Source organism: Thamnophis elegans, chromosome 11 (assembly GCF_009769535.1).
Source record: "Thamnophis elegans isolate rThaEle1 chromosome 11, rThaEle1.pri, whole genome shotgun sequence".
NCBI lineage: Eukaryota > Metazoa > Chordata > Lepidosauria > Squamata > Colubridae > Thamnophis > Thamnophis elegans.
Genome location: NC_045551.1, coordinates 11364583 through 11381211, shown reverse-complemented (window position 1 = coordinate 11381211; position 16629 = coordinate 11364583). Strand labels below are relative to the sequence as shown.

Genomic DNA, 16629 nt, shown 5'->3' with positions numbered 1-16629 from the left:
TGCTCTACTGACATCCAGGTACTGGTCCTGCACCTCCGGCCTTGTCAAATGGGCTGGAAGGAGACTTGATGGGCTTGAGGCTCTTTGGTGGCTTCATTTTAAAAGGGGTTGCAAATTTATCTAGGGATATTTACTCAGCCAGAAAGAATTCCTAGTTGGTCTAGCGGCATTTTCCTGCCCAGTCAATGAAGGATTCCTCGGGGATTCCTGGGATCGGCCCATTTGCTCCCACTCCACCATAAGGAGTTGAAAGCAGGAAAAAAAAAGGGGGTTGACAGCAGCATCCTTCAGGGTGACCACCAGTGCATCTGCTTTTCCTCTCCCCAATTCCCCACTTCCCCCCTCTCTCAGTCTCAGCTCCAAATCTGCCCTTCCCCTTTCCCCCCAAGCCTGTTTTTTTTTAAGAGAAGAGCAACAAAGATGACTAAGGGAGACTAGAACATATGAAGAACAGTTGCAGGAATTGGGTATGCATAGTCTAGAGAAAAGAAGAACTAAGGGTGACATGATATCAGTGTTCCAATAACTAAGGGGCTGCCACATAGAAGACGGGGGTTCAACCTATTCTCCAAAGCACCTTAAGGGAGGAGGAAAAGCAATGGATGGGAACTAAAACCTAAATTTCCTGATAGATAGGACAATTAATCAGTGGAACGATTTGCCTCCATAAGTTTTGGGTGCTTCAAACACTAGAGATTTTAAAGAGGAGATTGGATAGCCTTTGTTTGAAATGCTATAGGGCAGTGTTTCTCAACCTTGGCCACTTGAAGATGTCTGGACTTCAATTCCCAGAATTCTGGGAATGCTGGCTGGGGAATTCTGGGAATTGAAGTCCAGACATCTTCAAGTAGCCAAGGTTGAGAAACACTGCTATAGGGTTTCCTGCTTGAGTAGGGGATTGGACCAGAAGACTTCCAAAGTCCATTCCAACTGTGTCATTCTGTTATTCCGAAGGGGAGAATAACTGGGAGGGATGTCAAGGAAATGGTTCTAAGGGTGAAAGCACATGGATTAGTTTCATCATCTCTCCACCAGTCTTCATTCTCCCTGCTCTATGAGAAGAAGATCTGTTGAGATAGCCTGGGAGGGGAGGAATAATTCTTAAAAGCATACCAGCAGTGCCATTATAGTCCCCTATCCGGAGCTTGTAGAGACTCCTGGCATCTCCAATGGAAAACTTGTCATAATAGGCATATGTGGCTACTTGACCATCTTTCATATCTATCCGCAGTTCATAGCGCCCTTGTGATGTAATCTTGTGCATATTATCTAGCCCTGCAGGGAATACAAACAGAACATAAACAGAGATTTTATAAGACCTTGTATCTAGAAATCTGTAAATAATGAATAACAAGGTGACTGTTCCCCTCGCACATATGTGCTAGTCATTCCTGACTCTAGGGGGCGGTGCTCATCTCCGTTTCAAAGCTGAAGAGCCAGTGCTGTCTGAAGATGTCTCTGTGGTCATGTGGCCGGCATGACTAAATCCCGAAGGTGCACGGAACAATGTTACCTTCCCACCAAAGTGGTCCCTATTTTTCTACTTGTATTTTTACATGCTTTCGAACTGCTAGGTTGGCAGAAGCTGGGACAAGTAACAGGAGCTCACTCCATTATGTGGCCCTAGGGATTCGAACCGCTGAACTGCTGACCTTTCTGATCAACAAGCTCAGCATTTTAGCTACTGAGCCACCGTGTCTCTTCAAACAATGAATAATGGAATTCATATTTCAGGTGGCATGGAATTTGGATTGAGAGTAGAATGGATATCTACCCTAGGCCTACTTGTAAAAAAGAAATCACTCCATTCTCCACTGTTCCAATTTTGGGTGATTATAGCCATATGATGGAAGGTTCTAAATAATGGACCTCAGAAATTATTCCTCCCCTTTGAAACATCCTCAAATGTAGTCTTGGCTTTTCACTACAGTTATTTCTGTCTATTTGGCTATATTTTATAGCAATAGCAATAGCAGTTAGACTTATATACCGCTTCATAGGGCTTTCAGCCCTCTCTAAGCGGTTTACAGAGTCGGCATATTGCCCCCAACAACAATCTGGGTCCTCATTTTACCCACCTCGGGAGGATGGAAGGCTGAGTCAACCTTGAGCCAGTGAGATTTGAACAGCCGAACTGCAGAACTGCAGTCAGCTGAAGTAGCCTGCAGTGATGCACTCTAACCACTGCGCCACCTCGGCTCATCTTACCCATTTATTATATTGTATTCAGGAAAGAATTTATAAAAACAAAAACCAATAAAATGTAAACATATTTCATTGGTTGTGCTAAAGATGCTAGTTTCCTTTGAAAGATCCAAATAAGTCTCTACAATATTTTTATAGCAGGCTACTATATTGACTATCTGATTTGGAAGCCTTTTCTCCCAAAGACAACTTGATGAATTTGCTGTATGGGTGTGAAGGCTGCATTTACAATAGAATGACTATTAAAAACAACAACACTGATCCATTGTCCTAGCCTTTTGAGGAAGGGATAGGATATTTCTTTAGCCAGAAAACCTTTTACGATGATTATGGAAAGCGCTTTATGCTGGCTGTCAAGCTGTTTTCACCCAACTACTATTGGTATCCTCATCTTATATGGGGAACTCATCAGCATGCATATCCAGGAATTTTCCAAGATCATGAAATCCTTGGGGTGCAGGCAGTGGTGGGATTCAAACAATTTAACAACCGGTTCTCTGCCCTAATAACTTCTTCCAACAACCGGAGTCGACCAGAAATTTTCCAGCTGAACAGACATGGGGGGTTGAGCTCTGAAGAGCCTCACATGAACCCTGTCTGACAAACCTATTCCGAGATCCTTTTTGGATCAGACCCCCCTGGAGGGGGGGGGGCGAAGAAGGGGCAGCATCTCATCAGACCCAGAGGGAGGCAACAGGTCCCTCGCAGGTTGGAGATTTGCCCTCTGAATCAGAGTAACGGCAGCAGAATGGCAACATGGCTGCACAAGAAGCTGGCTTTCAGCCAAAGCAACTGAGCAGGAGCATACAGGGATGAGATGAAAGACTGGTAAGAAGATCTAATTAACCCACAGTCATAAATCAAAACTTGGAAAAGGCAAAGAATCTTGAGAGTATAAATAATATTAATGGACAGATCTGGATTTTGGCAAAAAGAAAGAAAGAAAGGAAAAAATGGAGGGTTGAATCACTAGCCTCAAAAAAGCCATTTGCTTAAAACATTTTGGACAGAAAAGGAGAAAGTAGAGAAGTGACAAACCCACTCAAATACAAACTCTAAATTTGGTTTTGGATTTGAAATAGAAACATATCGAGGAGATTTGCTTTGTCCGAATTTCTTCTAATATATCTTAAGCAACTCCAATTAATGAGAGGTGGAATGTAACAAGGGGAAAAAATCAAGAAAAAAGCACTATTTTCTCATTCATAATTGTTAACCTAATCTTGCCAGTGTGAGAAGTTTTAATTAACCAATTGCTATAAATCAGAACTTGGAAAAGAAGGCGAAGAGAAACATACCCGTGTTTGAATGTATGCAAGTTTGTTCCAATTAATATATTTTGAGAAACTATAACCAACGAGAGGTAACAAGGGAGAAAAATAATAAAATCAAGATCTGGGAAAATACGAAGTTTTTTTTTCTTTGCAAAAGACTAAGATGGCTCTCACTTCTCTTCCGCTTCACATTAGCTAAATTAGCTAAATTTAAGGTGGACCAGAACTTTGAAATAAGAACTGTATAACTAACTGCAATTTTGGAACTGGACATTAAGAAAAAACAAAAGACTAAGATGGCTCCCGCTGCTCTTCTCCACATCAGTTGAACTAGCTAAATTTAAGGTAGACCAGAACTCTGAAATAAGAACTGTATAATTAACTGTAAATTTGGAACTGGACATTATGAAAAGGTGGGAATTTGAAGAACTACGTGAAATTATAAAAAATATGGAGAAATCAAGTCTAAATAATATTCTGAACTCAGAGTAGCAGGAACTGAAGGAAGAAGTGAAGGAAGAAGTGGGGAGGGATAATGAAGGGGTAGAAATGGTGGGAAAGAAAAAGCAGACAAAAAACTTCATTGGGTTCAACAGGGAAAATTGAAAAGGGGGGATGTGTCCCATCAAAACGAAATAAAAAGCAGACAAAAGATCTTACAGAGGATGACAGTGGCATAGGGAAAACTGAAGAAGGGGGTTTCACCACAACAAAGGAAAATATAAAAAATTTATTTGGGTCTGACAATGGCTTGGGGAAAATTGAAGAGGGTGGATATGTCAAAACAAAGAAAAGGGAGAAGTCAGTAATAGAGAAGTGGGACAAAAGACTTACTAGGGAAAAATCAGACAATTAGAAATTATTATATGGAGAAATATAAAGCTGAGATATGTGGTTTACTCCGAAACATGACAATAAAATTGAGTTGCTAATGGTTTGAATATGATAATGGAAAGATAATTAAATAAAGGTTAAAATATATGGAATATGGATAAATATGAAACTGTTATGGGGAGATTGTAAGGCAGAGGTTTGTGATGCACTTTTATACATGATAATTAAACTAAGTTGCTAATTGATTGACCATGACAATGGAAGGACAATTAAGCAAGGGTTAAAATCTACGAAACATGGACATATGTACAACTTCTAAGATGATGAACAAAGTGAGATGTGTACCGCTTATTATTCTATATAGTAGATTAAGGGAATTGTAATGAACATTGAACAGTAAGGATTGTTATTTAGAGACAATTAAGGGTAACCTAAGCCAAGATATGGAAAAATGGAGAGGGAACATGAGATATACTTACAATGGGAAATTATTGAGATTTAAAGACAGAATCACAAATTTGGGGCGTGTAAGGATGCATAATTATACAAATATAATGATGAGAATAGCTGGGAATTGTAACCAGGTCTACATCTCGGCCAAAAATATGCTGGGAGTGGTGGTTTAAAAACACAATTACTATATATGTACTTTTTTTCTTCTCTTTTAAAAAAAGGAGGAAGATAAATGTTAAAATTAAATATGTATATTGAAAAGGATTTATAAATACCATCAACATAAAATAGAGCTCGCTCAGAAGCTGAAATATACCAAGTAAATGAGATGAAGAGTGCGAAGTAGAGGCGAGAGGTAAGGGAAGAAGAGAGGGATAGGAGAGGGGGGGAAGAGGAGGAGAGAAAGAAGGAGTGGAAAGGGGAGAGAGGAGAAGGAGAGAGGAAGGGGAAGTAGAGAAGAGAAGGGTGACAAAGGGAAGAAAGGAGGTAGGGAGGGAGAGGAGAGAGGGAGAAGAAAGTGATGGATAAGGTACAAATGTGTGTGGAGAGCAGAAGAGCCAACAATTGTTTAATTGTTTTGGGGAGTTGATGGTAAGACGAATTGATGTAAACATTTAATAATATAATACGATGTTGGCTATGTAATAGTATGCATGTGGTTATATGTTATGAAAATGAAAAAATAAAAAACTCCTGAAGTGGTGCGAACTGGCTGAATCCCACCACTGGGTGCAGGGACTATTTAATGAACATCATCACACTTATCTTGAATCATTTTATTCCAATAATCTGTTTTGTATGTTTCCCTCACTAAAATTCACGACTATCCTGAAAAAATATTTCGTGATTTGATTTATTTGATTTGATTTATTATATTTGTATGCCGCCCTTTCCCCCCGAAGGGGACTCCCCCGAAGGGATTCTCGCATCCTGCCCCTTTAAGCACCTTAAAGGAATAGACAGAGCTATTAATCTCTGTCCCAATGTTTTCCCTCTCAGATGGATTTCCAGATGATGTTTTTTTTTTATGGGAATGGATGAGATATGGTGAGGGAGAGGTCAAGGAGCCATGTGTTTTAATCTTCTAGGGAGAAACAAAGAAATTTGACAGTAAGTTAAAGACCAAAACCCTGCTACCTCAACTAAAGGTAGAAACACAATCAGCAAAATCTCTTTTCTGCTGTTCTAGGCATAGAAAAGGAATAATTCAACTCCTTAATAATTTCCTTCTACAGGTCTAAAGGAGACAATGAAATGAAAAATGAAGTTCAATTTTTTACCAAAATGCCCATCCAGAATACAGTAGTTGTAATTTAAAAATTATGATTGTTGGTAAAAAGAAGAGTTAGGGCTACCTTTCATGATTCAATAAGTTTCCCAAATTGATTCTTTTGTTTTATGGAAGAGGAATAGTCTTAAATTCTCCTCTGTACATCCAGGCATATGTATTAGGCTAAATTGAAACTGAACATTTGTGTGCAGTAGATGGCAGCATCTACTTGATCTTGATTGTTTCTAAGGCAGTTGGTTAAGACCTGAAAAGGAAATCACTAGGACATCCAAAGGCTGCAGGGTAGACTGGGAATTTGGGAAGGCGGGGGACGCTTGTGCATTACTGACCAGAAATTTATATAGTCATATTTGTGTAACTACCTTGAGTCAGACTCAGTTTGAGAAAATCTTTACTTTTACAGAGTGAGCTAGATTAGGGATTAGAATCTTCTCAACACAGATTTTTTTGGGGGCATGTGTTTAATGTAGTACAAAGTCTGTCACAGAAGAATAGAATTCATTTAATTATGCTCTTTGATATTTCCTTATAATACACTAAGGTAAGGCTAGGAATTCTGCCAACCTAGCATTCTGAAAGCACATAAAAATGCAAGTAGAAAAATAGGGACCACCTTTGGTGGGAAGGTAACACCATTCCGTGCACCTTCGGCATCTAATCATGCCGGTCCCGTGACCACAGAGACGTCTTCGGACAGCGCTGGCTCTTCGGTTTTGAAACGGAGATGAGCACCGCACCCTAGAGTCGGGAACGACTAGCACATAAGTGTGAGGGGAACCTTTTACCTAGGGCTAGGAAATATATTGTGTTTCCTATACATTGCCGGTTGGAAGGAATATAAACACAATGCACAATAATGCCTTGGCGTAGGCTTTTTCTTTCAACAGATACTATAATGCTGTGTGACCGCATGTGATATAATGAAAAGTATACGTGCATAAGACAATGATTCCATGTCATCTGAACAAAGAATTTGATGAACACATTCTATGGAAGCAAAAGGGCAATTTGGATTGCCACATTACCTGAAAAATGTGTTTTCATAGCATGTGGTTTGTCATTAATAAAAATAAAAACAAAAAAATGAATAAATCTGGCAAATCAACAAGATTATTTGTTGAGGCAGAGAGAACAATGATTAAAAAAGACAATTGGAAGAGGGCACAGAGAGAAGATGTGTCCATGTTTTCAGAGACTATGATGAACAGATATCTAATTTCTCCACAGGCATTGTAAATGGCAAACAAAGTTAGTGATTTGTTACCCAGCCAGAACTCATCCTCCATGTTTCCAAAGCCAATGCGATAGTCTGCCCATTTACGAAAGAAATCAGTCAACCCATTCTGTCTTCTCTGGAAGACCTGCAAGGAAAGATGAAGGTGGAAGATACTGTAAGAAATGAGAAGACTTGCAATATGTCTGGCAGGAAGATGTGTAGAGAATAAGAGAAAACTTCAAAGGGAAAAAGTTGATGAGTTTAAAATAGACATAAGAAATTTCAGGGAGTTTCTGAACTGGTTGTATTCTTTCCTTACACTCAGTGCAAAAAATTATTTAACACATTTTTAAACCACTGCATTTTTAAAAACTTTTTAAAGACAGTTTACATACCTAAAAATATCAGCAATACAACAAAACAAATTAAAAAGGTAAAATCATAAAAACCATTACCATTGATTTCAATAAAAAAAGCAATTCTGTGTGGAAAGATTTGACATTACCAACTATGGAGGAATAAGTGGTGGAAGTGAAAGAATTTACTGGGATGGACAAACTGGCTTCTTTAATTATTGACATTAATCAATAGCCTGGGAAACCCCCCCCCCCCAATAGACTTTTTGTGGAAGAAAGAAAATGATTTTGTGGCTTATGGGTTTGATGATTAAAAAGGCTATAGAAAGAAGGAAGTTAGGATGAAATCTTATGGGTAGAGGTTTGGTTAGATTTCTATGTACAACTGCTGAGAAGATGATTTAAGTCGTCCCCCCTCTCTCTCTCCCTCCCTTCCTCCTTCCCTCCCTCTCTCCCCCTCTCTCTCACACACAACTCTCTTCTTTTTTTCTGTTTAAAATCTTTTAATAAAAACTATTTAAAAACACTTTACTGAAACTATATTAATTAATTACCCAAAAAATTTCTGGAACAGTTTGATTTTGACCAACGTCTAGAACAGTGGTGGGTTTCAAAAATTTTTAGAACCTCTTCTGAAGGTATGGCCTGCTTTGTGGGAGTGGCCAGCTGGCCATGTGACTGGGTGGGAGTGGCTTGTCAGCCATGTGCCTGGGTGGGCATGGCCAACTTGTAAAATGTGGTGAAACTCACTTAACAACTCTCTTGCTTAGCAGCCAAAGTGTTGGCTCAGAAACTCTGGCATTTGAAGCACGCAAGTCTTAAAGCTGTCAAGTTACAAGACACTTGCACCCCTACCCCTTAAGAACCCCCCCCCCCAGGGGTGTTCAAACTTGACAGCTTTAAGACTTGGGGACTTCAACTCCCAGAATCCCTCCTCTCGCTCTTCATCTTGATGATGTCATGGGCAGGGGGAGGGAGCTGGAACCGGTTCTAAACAGCACGGTAGATTTGTGGAACCTCTTCTATAGAAGAGGTTAGAACTGGCAGGAACCCATCCCTGGTCTAGAAGATCTGCACGGTTGGGGCAAGCTGTCTTCTTGTGGCTTGTCCCAAGAGAGAAGTATCTCTTCCTAGCCTCAGTCATTCCAAGGGATCATAGAGGGAGCTATGATCCCTCCCCAATATAGTTTGTATTGGACAGAATGAGGTAGTCCTGAAGATATGAATATTCAATACTGAATGCTGATTCTTATCTCTTTTTAATATTTATTGCTATATCAGCAGTTCTATAAACATCTGAATATGATTTCTTCCCCGGCTCTTTCAGGAAATCAAGGATGATTTCTGGTTGACAGAATATGTTGTTGGACAACTTCTCAAGTAAATCAACATGATGTGCTATCGTAGATGGAACCAAAACTATTTCTGCTCAGCTGTGAAAACAGCAAAAGCAAGATTTTTTATTTTATTTTAAGCCAATTGTGAAATTCACTCCAACCTGGAACATGGGCAGCTTTATCTTGGAAAATTTGAATATGAAATTGAATAAGCAAGCTTTGAAGTGGATGGAGTAGGAATACATTTTTCTTCAAGAATTCATGCAGATTATGTAAGAAATGTTTGGATTTCATGGCCTTACTTGGCTTTACAGTATGTGAGAGTTACTTTTGCTACCTCTGATCTACCTTTTGAGGATGGCTAATACACAGTATTGACTGCAATCTAATCCTGTTATGTGTGCTTGTGTTTATGCGTGAGTGTGTTTGTGTGTGTGTAGTCTCCTATCTCCTACATAAGAAATGAAAATATCAGCAATAAGGCCTTTTGCCCATACCTTGATTAAAAACGAAACACATTTCCTTTTGAGATTAAATCACCTCACAGGTCTTCGGTAGGCTATCCTGGGTCCACACATTCCCTCTAGCTGCAATATATCGAGCAGTGAACATGGAAATTTCACTGTTGATTAATTTCCTTGATAGAACCATGAATCAGTTGCAGCTTCACTCCCAAAAGAAGTTTCAGTGTAAAACCAATCACAAGGAACCTGATTGTAACTATTATTAACTTAGTCCTCAGGGCATGGGAAATAGAATATCTCAGCAAGACGTTCTGATGTTTGATTCATATTTTTCGTTCCTGCTTTACATCCTTTATCTAAGAACTTTCAGGTAAAATATTCAATAAGCACCTGTAAAATCCCACCCAACATTTGCTTTCCAAAATAAATTTTCTTTTGAAGATTGGCCATTTAAAATGGGCCTCAATATATATTTTTCCCATCTACTTGTTCTATAACAACAACCCTTAGAGTTTCACGCTAATAACCTCGGAGCCTCCGATGGACTTAAATGTTTTTTTCATGATTTAAGATTCTGTTCAGAAACCTCTGCTCTGCTACCTCTAATTTAAAAGTGAAGAGATGAGATGAAAGAATTTTGAAAAAAATGAACAAAGATAGTTATTTTGGCAAACATTCAAAACGTAAGTTGGTATTTGTAAAACGAAAAGTTGCACTATACAAAAGTTGTATCGTTTATATGCTGGACTAGATGTATTCATTTTCTTCTGATAACTGAACTTGGTAACATGTGGCATCATTTATTCACTTACAATCCATCCACCGCCATCTGTAGTCATATCACAGTATACTTGCACTCTCTGGCTCAGATCCCCATTAAGGGAAATGGTGTAAACGCCACTCAGATTGTCGCCGTTGATCAAATGCTGGGCACAGTCCTGAGGATTCATAAATACACGGCCTCCTGTAGATGAGGGCAATAGCAGCAGAAGAGAGATTTCAGGATTGTTTACATATTGCACTACCAGGGATATCATTCATAATTAATTAAGATCAATGAAGTAAGTCACATCCTATGAGTTTACTTCAAAGAAAAGAAAATACGCTCCTTAATGTGAATATCACTAGTATTTTTTGCTGATAACTAGGGATGTTGAGTTGAGTTGAGTTTATTGATCTTGTATGCCGCCCACATGCCGCCCACTCCCGAGGGACTCCGGGCGGCTTACAATAAACAAGGGAAGGGGATAAATACACAAAACAACACTTTAAAATACACAACAGTCACAGTTTCCGAGGGGCCGGATATTTCGAGAGTCCCCCGGCCTGCTGGAGCAGCCAGAACTTAACGGCTTTGCGGAAGGCCGGGAGGGTAGTAAGGGTCCGGATCTCCACGGGGAGATCGTTCCAAAGGGCTGGAGCTGCGACAGAGAAGGTCCTCCCCCGGGATGTGACCTAAAGGTCAGTTCCAATTTGACAACAAGAAATTATTCAGAACTTTGGAGGAACTTGATCCATGGGAGGTTACAGGCAGTCCTTGATTTACAACCATTCTTTTAACAACTATTTGAAGGAACAACTGCACCGGAAAACTGGGCATCAAGCAAGCTCAGGCTGGTTTTGAGGTAACAACAATGATGATGGCAAACCTCTGACTAGCAAAAGACATGGGCCATGAGAACTCTGGCTGTATGATCTTAGACAAGTACTTTTTTTTGCCACATTAGCAATTGTTTTGCCATGAGTCCCAGCAATCAGCAATGTAAATGGGAATTGCTGAGAGGGTTTTCCGTGCAACCTTCCTTTGAGAAGGTTAGCTGGAATTGCTGTACAAAGGGCACGTCTGGAGGCAACCGTTGAAGACACCCCTCTTTCTTGCAAATAGGGACCCCTTTCCCATTTAGCAATAGCAATAGCAGTTAGACTGATATACCGCTTCATAGGGCTTTCAGCCCTCTCTAAGCGGTTTATAGAGTCAGCATATTGCCCCCCCCAACAACAATCCGGGTCCTCATTTTACCCACCTCGGAAGGATGGAAGGCTGAGTCAACCCTGAGCCGGTGAGATTTGAACAGCCGAACTGCAGAACTGCAGTCAGCTGAAGTAGCCTGCAGTGATGCACTCTAACCACTGCGCCACCTCGGCTCTTTAGAAGGAATTTAGATTCCTTCTAGTGCATGATACCCTGAGGTGTACCTTGGAAGAGAACTGTTCACTGCTATCAGTCTTTTTGACCTTCTGACTTTTGACTGTGGTGTTGAGTTTGCACAAACCTTGGCCCAAATAAGGGGTACAGTTTAGAGTGAGGGGAAAATAAATGACATAAAAATTCTAGCCACAGACCTAGACTTAACTTGGGATGTTATTTTTTTTATTTTTTTATTTAGTTTATTTGTATGCTGCCCTTCTCCGGGAGGGACTCAGGGCGGCGAACAACTCAAAAGGGGAAAAGGGGATACAAACACAATACACGTAATTAAAATACACAAGAGTCATACAACCATACAAGTCGAGAGGGGAGGGGAACTCATCAACCCCAGGCCTGCCGGCACAGCCAGATTTTGACGGCTTTCCGGAAGGCCTAGAGAGAGGTGAGGGTCCGAATCTCTGCGGGGAGTTCATTCCAAAGGGCCGTAGCTGCTACAGAGAAGGCCCTCCCCCGGGTGGTAGCCAGATGGCATTGGCTGGTAGACGGAACCCGGAGGAGGCCGACCCTGTGCGATCTAACGGGTCTATGGGAGGTAATTGGCAGCAGGCGGTCTCTCAAGTACCCAGGTCCAATACCATGAAGGGCTTTATAAGTTACGACTAGCACTTTGAAGCGTATCCAGAGACCGATCGGTAGCCAGTGCAGCTCGCGGAGGATAGGTGTAACGTGGGTGTACCGAGGTGCACCCACAATCGCTCGCGCGGCTGCATTCTGGACGAGTTGTAGTCTCCGAATACTCTTCAAAGGCTGCCCCATGTAGAGCGCATTGCAGTAGTCCAGTCTTGAGGTCACGAGGGCGTGACCTGGTTCAAAACATCAGATCAGTTGTTGTACTTCTACAGATGACTAAGATTTTGTAAATAGAAAACAATGGTTACACTATTCTTAAGTACCATGAAGAATACTGCATACACTTATGTATAATTTCTGTACCAGTAAATGACTGAACTGTATCAAATAATTTGGGTTGTGAGGGGTTCCTGGGGCTCTCTGAGCTTGGTAGATTTCTTGTGGACATTTCATTATCCAAACTAGGTAATTTAGTACTAATAGCTAATTTGGGTTGTTTTGCACATATTTTGTTTACCTCTGCTTCTCAAGAAATGGAGCGAGAGTTTTGCAGGGCACGGCAAACAGCTCTTAATTGCTTTAATGGCAATGAACACATACAATTTTGCCTTTGGGACTAATATTGCTTATATGATTTCCTTTTTTTAGGTACATAGATATTTCCAAGTCTTGAGACATTTACTTTTTACAATATTTAAACCGCTTGTACTCCCCCAACTCACTTCATGGGGTTTCTCAGCCTCTGTTTTGCTGCTTGCTTTTTGGCTGCCATTGAAACGGGGAGGGGGGGGCATGGTAATTGGGTGAGGGAAGTATTATGTGCAGGAGTGATGGTAAGAAGGGAGGTGTTCTTACCATCTACTGCGCGTGTGGCAGGGAGAGGAGTTCCCGCCAAGGCCAACTGTCCGGCATACCAACCTGATGATGATTTTTGAAGATGTCCCCCACATGACATCTGTGGAGTGTTTGGATTGGACTATGGGATAGGGTTACCAAGGGGAGGGGAATGGGCCACATATTGATATCTACGATTACGCGCGCTTTTGCCTCAGATCCTGCTTTGCCTAGCTGCTATCCACTCATGACCAGTAAAAGTACTCTTAATTCTGCAAAATGGAGTTGAGTGGTTTCTTTCTTGGTTACTGAGTGAAGCAGTCCTGACAGGGTTTATTTATTTTCCATTTATATTAATATCTTTAAAACTTTCAACAGACCTTGGAAGAAATGGGTGGCATTCAAAATAATGTTTCCTTTGTGTAACTTGTAATGTGTTTCCCCTAAAGGTTTCTATACATATGAACAACAAAGACAGATAGTTATTAACAAGATGCAAGGAATGGAAGGCCTCTTTGTAATGTTTCCAATAAACATGAGCAGGAATAACACTTTCAGTGTACAACCAGGGAATTTACTTTTTGTTAATCATATCTTATTGTTCTGGAAAGCATTACTAGAATTTAATCAGACTGGTGTCTTGAGACTTTTTTGTTTTTGCTTTTTGTCAGACTACACACATTATATTGTGTATTCTGTAAGTTGGTCCATACATCTAGAAGCCCAGATTGGAGAAGGAGATTCTAAGGGGTGTTCAGTCGATCCACCTCTGTAGTGCCCTTGGAAGGCTGACTGAGAGGATGTGAGGATTGCCAAATCTGCACTGGATTGGCTCTTGATCCTAGATACCTGTTGTGGCCCAGCAGGTGCTGTTGGAGCTGCCACCAGACTCCGACAGTGAGGGGCCCTCTGAATCGGCTCTGGAGGAGGTGGAGGACCCTGGACAGGGTTCTGACTCCGAGCAGGGCGCAGACAGGCTGGTTGGCCACCAGGAGGCACCTGAGCCTTGAACCAGTGGGGAGGAGACAAGGGAGAGTGAGCCAGTAGTGAGTTGTTCCTGGATGCACGCCATTGAAGAGCTACTAGGCATCAGGAACAATTACGCAATTACAGGAGGTGATTGTACTCAGCTGATGGTCATTAGGCTCCTCTCCAGACTATAAAAAGCTACTTGTGCACACGGCCCTCTTTGCAGAAGTCAATGCAGGATTGAATGTCGGAGGACAGTACTGTGAGCTTGGCAGGCTGGATTGCTGCCAAGCCTTATCTGTGTTTATTGCTGCCTGAGTTTGTCTGAGTTGCTGCCAAGGTCCTTATCTGTTTGTTCTGCTTGGCTTTCAGCCACTGAGGTTTTGGTGCCTTGCTATTAAAGTACATTCCAGTTAAGCTTGTCTCGGCATTTGTTACTGGATGGAGGAGGGGGTCAGAACAGATACCTATAGTGGAATCCCTGTTAGTAAAACCCATGCATCTAGGGTTGAAGATGGTTCTAAAATCTGGCCCATTCATAGCATTTCATTACTAAACAGAAAAACTCTTAAAAGTTTAGAAGTTGGTTGTTGTGGTGTAAATCAAAGGCATTGAGAAGTGAAAAGAATGCAGAGAAAAGCCACAAAGATGCTAAGGGGGGGGGGGAAGACCCCTTGTAAATGAAATTCTTCAAAGCTTGTTTAAAGGAACGTGATGTGTTTAGCTTACAGAAGAGAAGGCTAAGGGGACACATGACACCGCTCATCTGGTAGATGAAGAGATGTTCTAGGGAAGGGAGTGTGCATTTATTCTCTAGAACATTTACAGGTAGAACACAATGTATGGAAGCTTTACAGTGATACATTCAAATTTGAAATAAGGAGGAATTTCCTAAATGTAAGAGCTATTAAGCAGTGGAACAACCTACTTCCCGAAATCATGGGTGCTCCATTACTGGAAGATTTCAAGAAAAGAATTGGACAACCATATATCCAGGATGTAATGAGGATTTCTGCATTGGGCAGGGGGTTGAATTAGAAGACTTCCTAGGACCCTTCCAACACTATGATTCTACGAAAAGTGACCAAGATGTAAGAGAAGCATGCTATATCAAATTACACCAACCAATTTGATCAGCTTTAACTAAGCTGGATGGATCATTTCGAAAACTCTTTTATCCTTTGCAAAAAAAAAAACTTGCTCTAATCCTTTATCCTAACTGAAGCGGAAGGAAAAATAATGTAGCAGCCACTGATCTCTAGCTATTTAAAGCAAGTGGGGTTTGTATCTGTTGATAGCTACTGTTGTTAAGTGACACTTCAAAAGCCTTTTTATTTGTCTCAGTGAAGCATAGTTCTGCAATAGGTACAAGGAATTGCTTTTAGGTTACTAGATATAAACACAGGCAGTGCGAATGAGTGGACAGCTCTTTTCCCTTTTGTCATCTCTTCTGAACACTTTAATACAAATGAAATTGGGTTTGACCATTTTTGAACGTGACTTTCTAAAGAAGTAATTTCACACAGCTATCCTTTTGTTCTGCTCTTATTCACAACGTGTTTACAGAATAGTATTCTGCTAAGGCAAGATTTCTCAGTAGCACCTGGATTATAACAATGTGTTTCATAAACGGACACTTCAACACAAAGGAAACATTCAGATTGTGGAGTTAGATATTCATTTTTTAAAAAATCTTGCTGCATAGCGAATAAATTAACGTTAGACATTAAAACAGTTGGGTAAAACTATTCTTTTTCTCTACCCTGAATGGGCTTCCTGAGAGTGATGCAGAAGGGGCAAAAGAATAGCAAGAGAAATGTGGGGAAGGAATGGCTCTTATCTTATCCTGCAGAGATATTGAGGAGGACCAAGAAACTGCCCCAGGAAGGCAAGGTGAGAAGGTGATCACAGTAAACTGTACACAACAGTATCTGATTTACAGGTGCGTGTATCACTGATGGGATTCAGCCAGTTCGCACCCATTCAGGAGAACTGGTTGTAACTTTCTAAGTAGTTCAGAGAACCGGTTGTTGGAAGAAATCGCCTTTTGTTTTTTTCCACTTTACAGGGCTAATCCTGTGAGGAAGGCAGGAAGGGAACATTCTGGTGTTGTTTCTAGCCTAATCTTTATTGCCCTGCTTACAGAAACTGCCTCTCCGGTTAACCCTTATTATGTCCATCGACCTGAGTGACCTTGAGTTGGCCACGCCCACCCAGTCACATGACCACCGAGCCCCACCTACCCAGATGGTCATTAGGGCAGAGAACCGGTTGTTAAATTATTTGAATCCCACCACTGGCGTGTATGTTCATGCATGCATGAATGTGGGCTTTCATATGTATATATTTAATGGATTTATATGGCTGCCAATCTCATATACCAGGAGGTTCACAATATGAAAAGTAACAGAAACATACACAGAAATATAAAAACTATAGCAACTGGGATTACAGCCCACACTCCAGCACAGCAATGGGCTTCCATAAGACACATGTTGGAAAATGCTGCCCATGTTCAGATTAGGTGCTATGGTGTTGTGGCCCAGCAGGAGCCGTTGGAGCTGCCACCAGACTCCGACAGCAAGGGGCCCTATGAGTCGGCTCTGGAGGATATGGA

The 16629-nt window shown here is 41.0% G+C and overlaps 1 protein-coding gene across 1 annotated transcript in view; it reads right to left on the bottom strand.

Moving 5' to 3' along the window:
- TNR (tenascin R) overlaps positions 1-16629 on the bottom strand; it is a 122334-nt gene that overhangs the window by 4251 nt on the left and 101454 nt on the right. Inside the window, 3 exon segments of the mRNA XM_032226715.1 lie at positions 1114-1275; positions 7322-7418; positions 10243-10394. Coding sequence (XP_032082606.1) covers positions 1114-1275; positions 7322-7418; positions 10243-10394 — 411 coding nt within the window.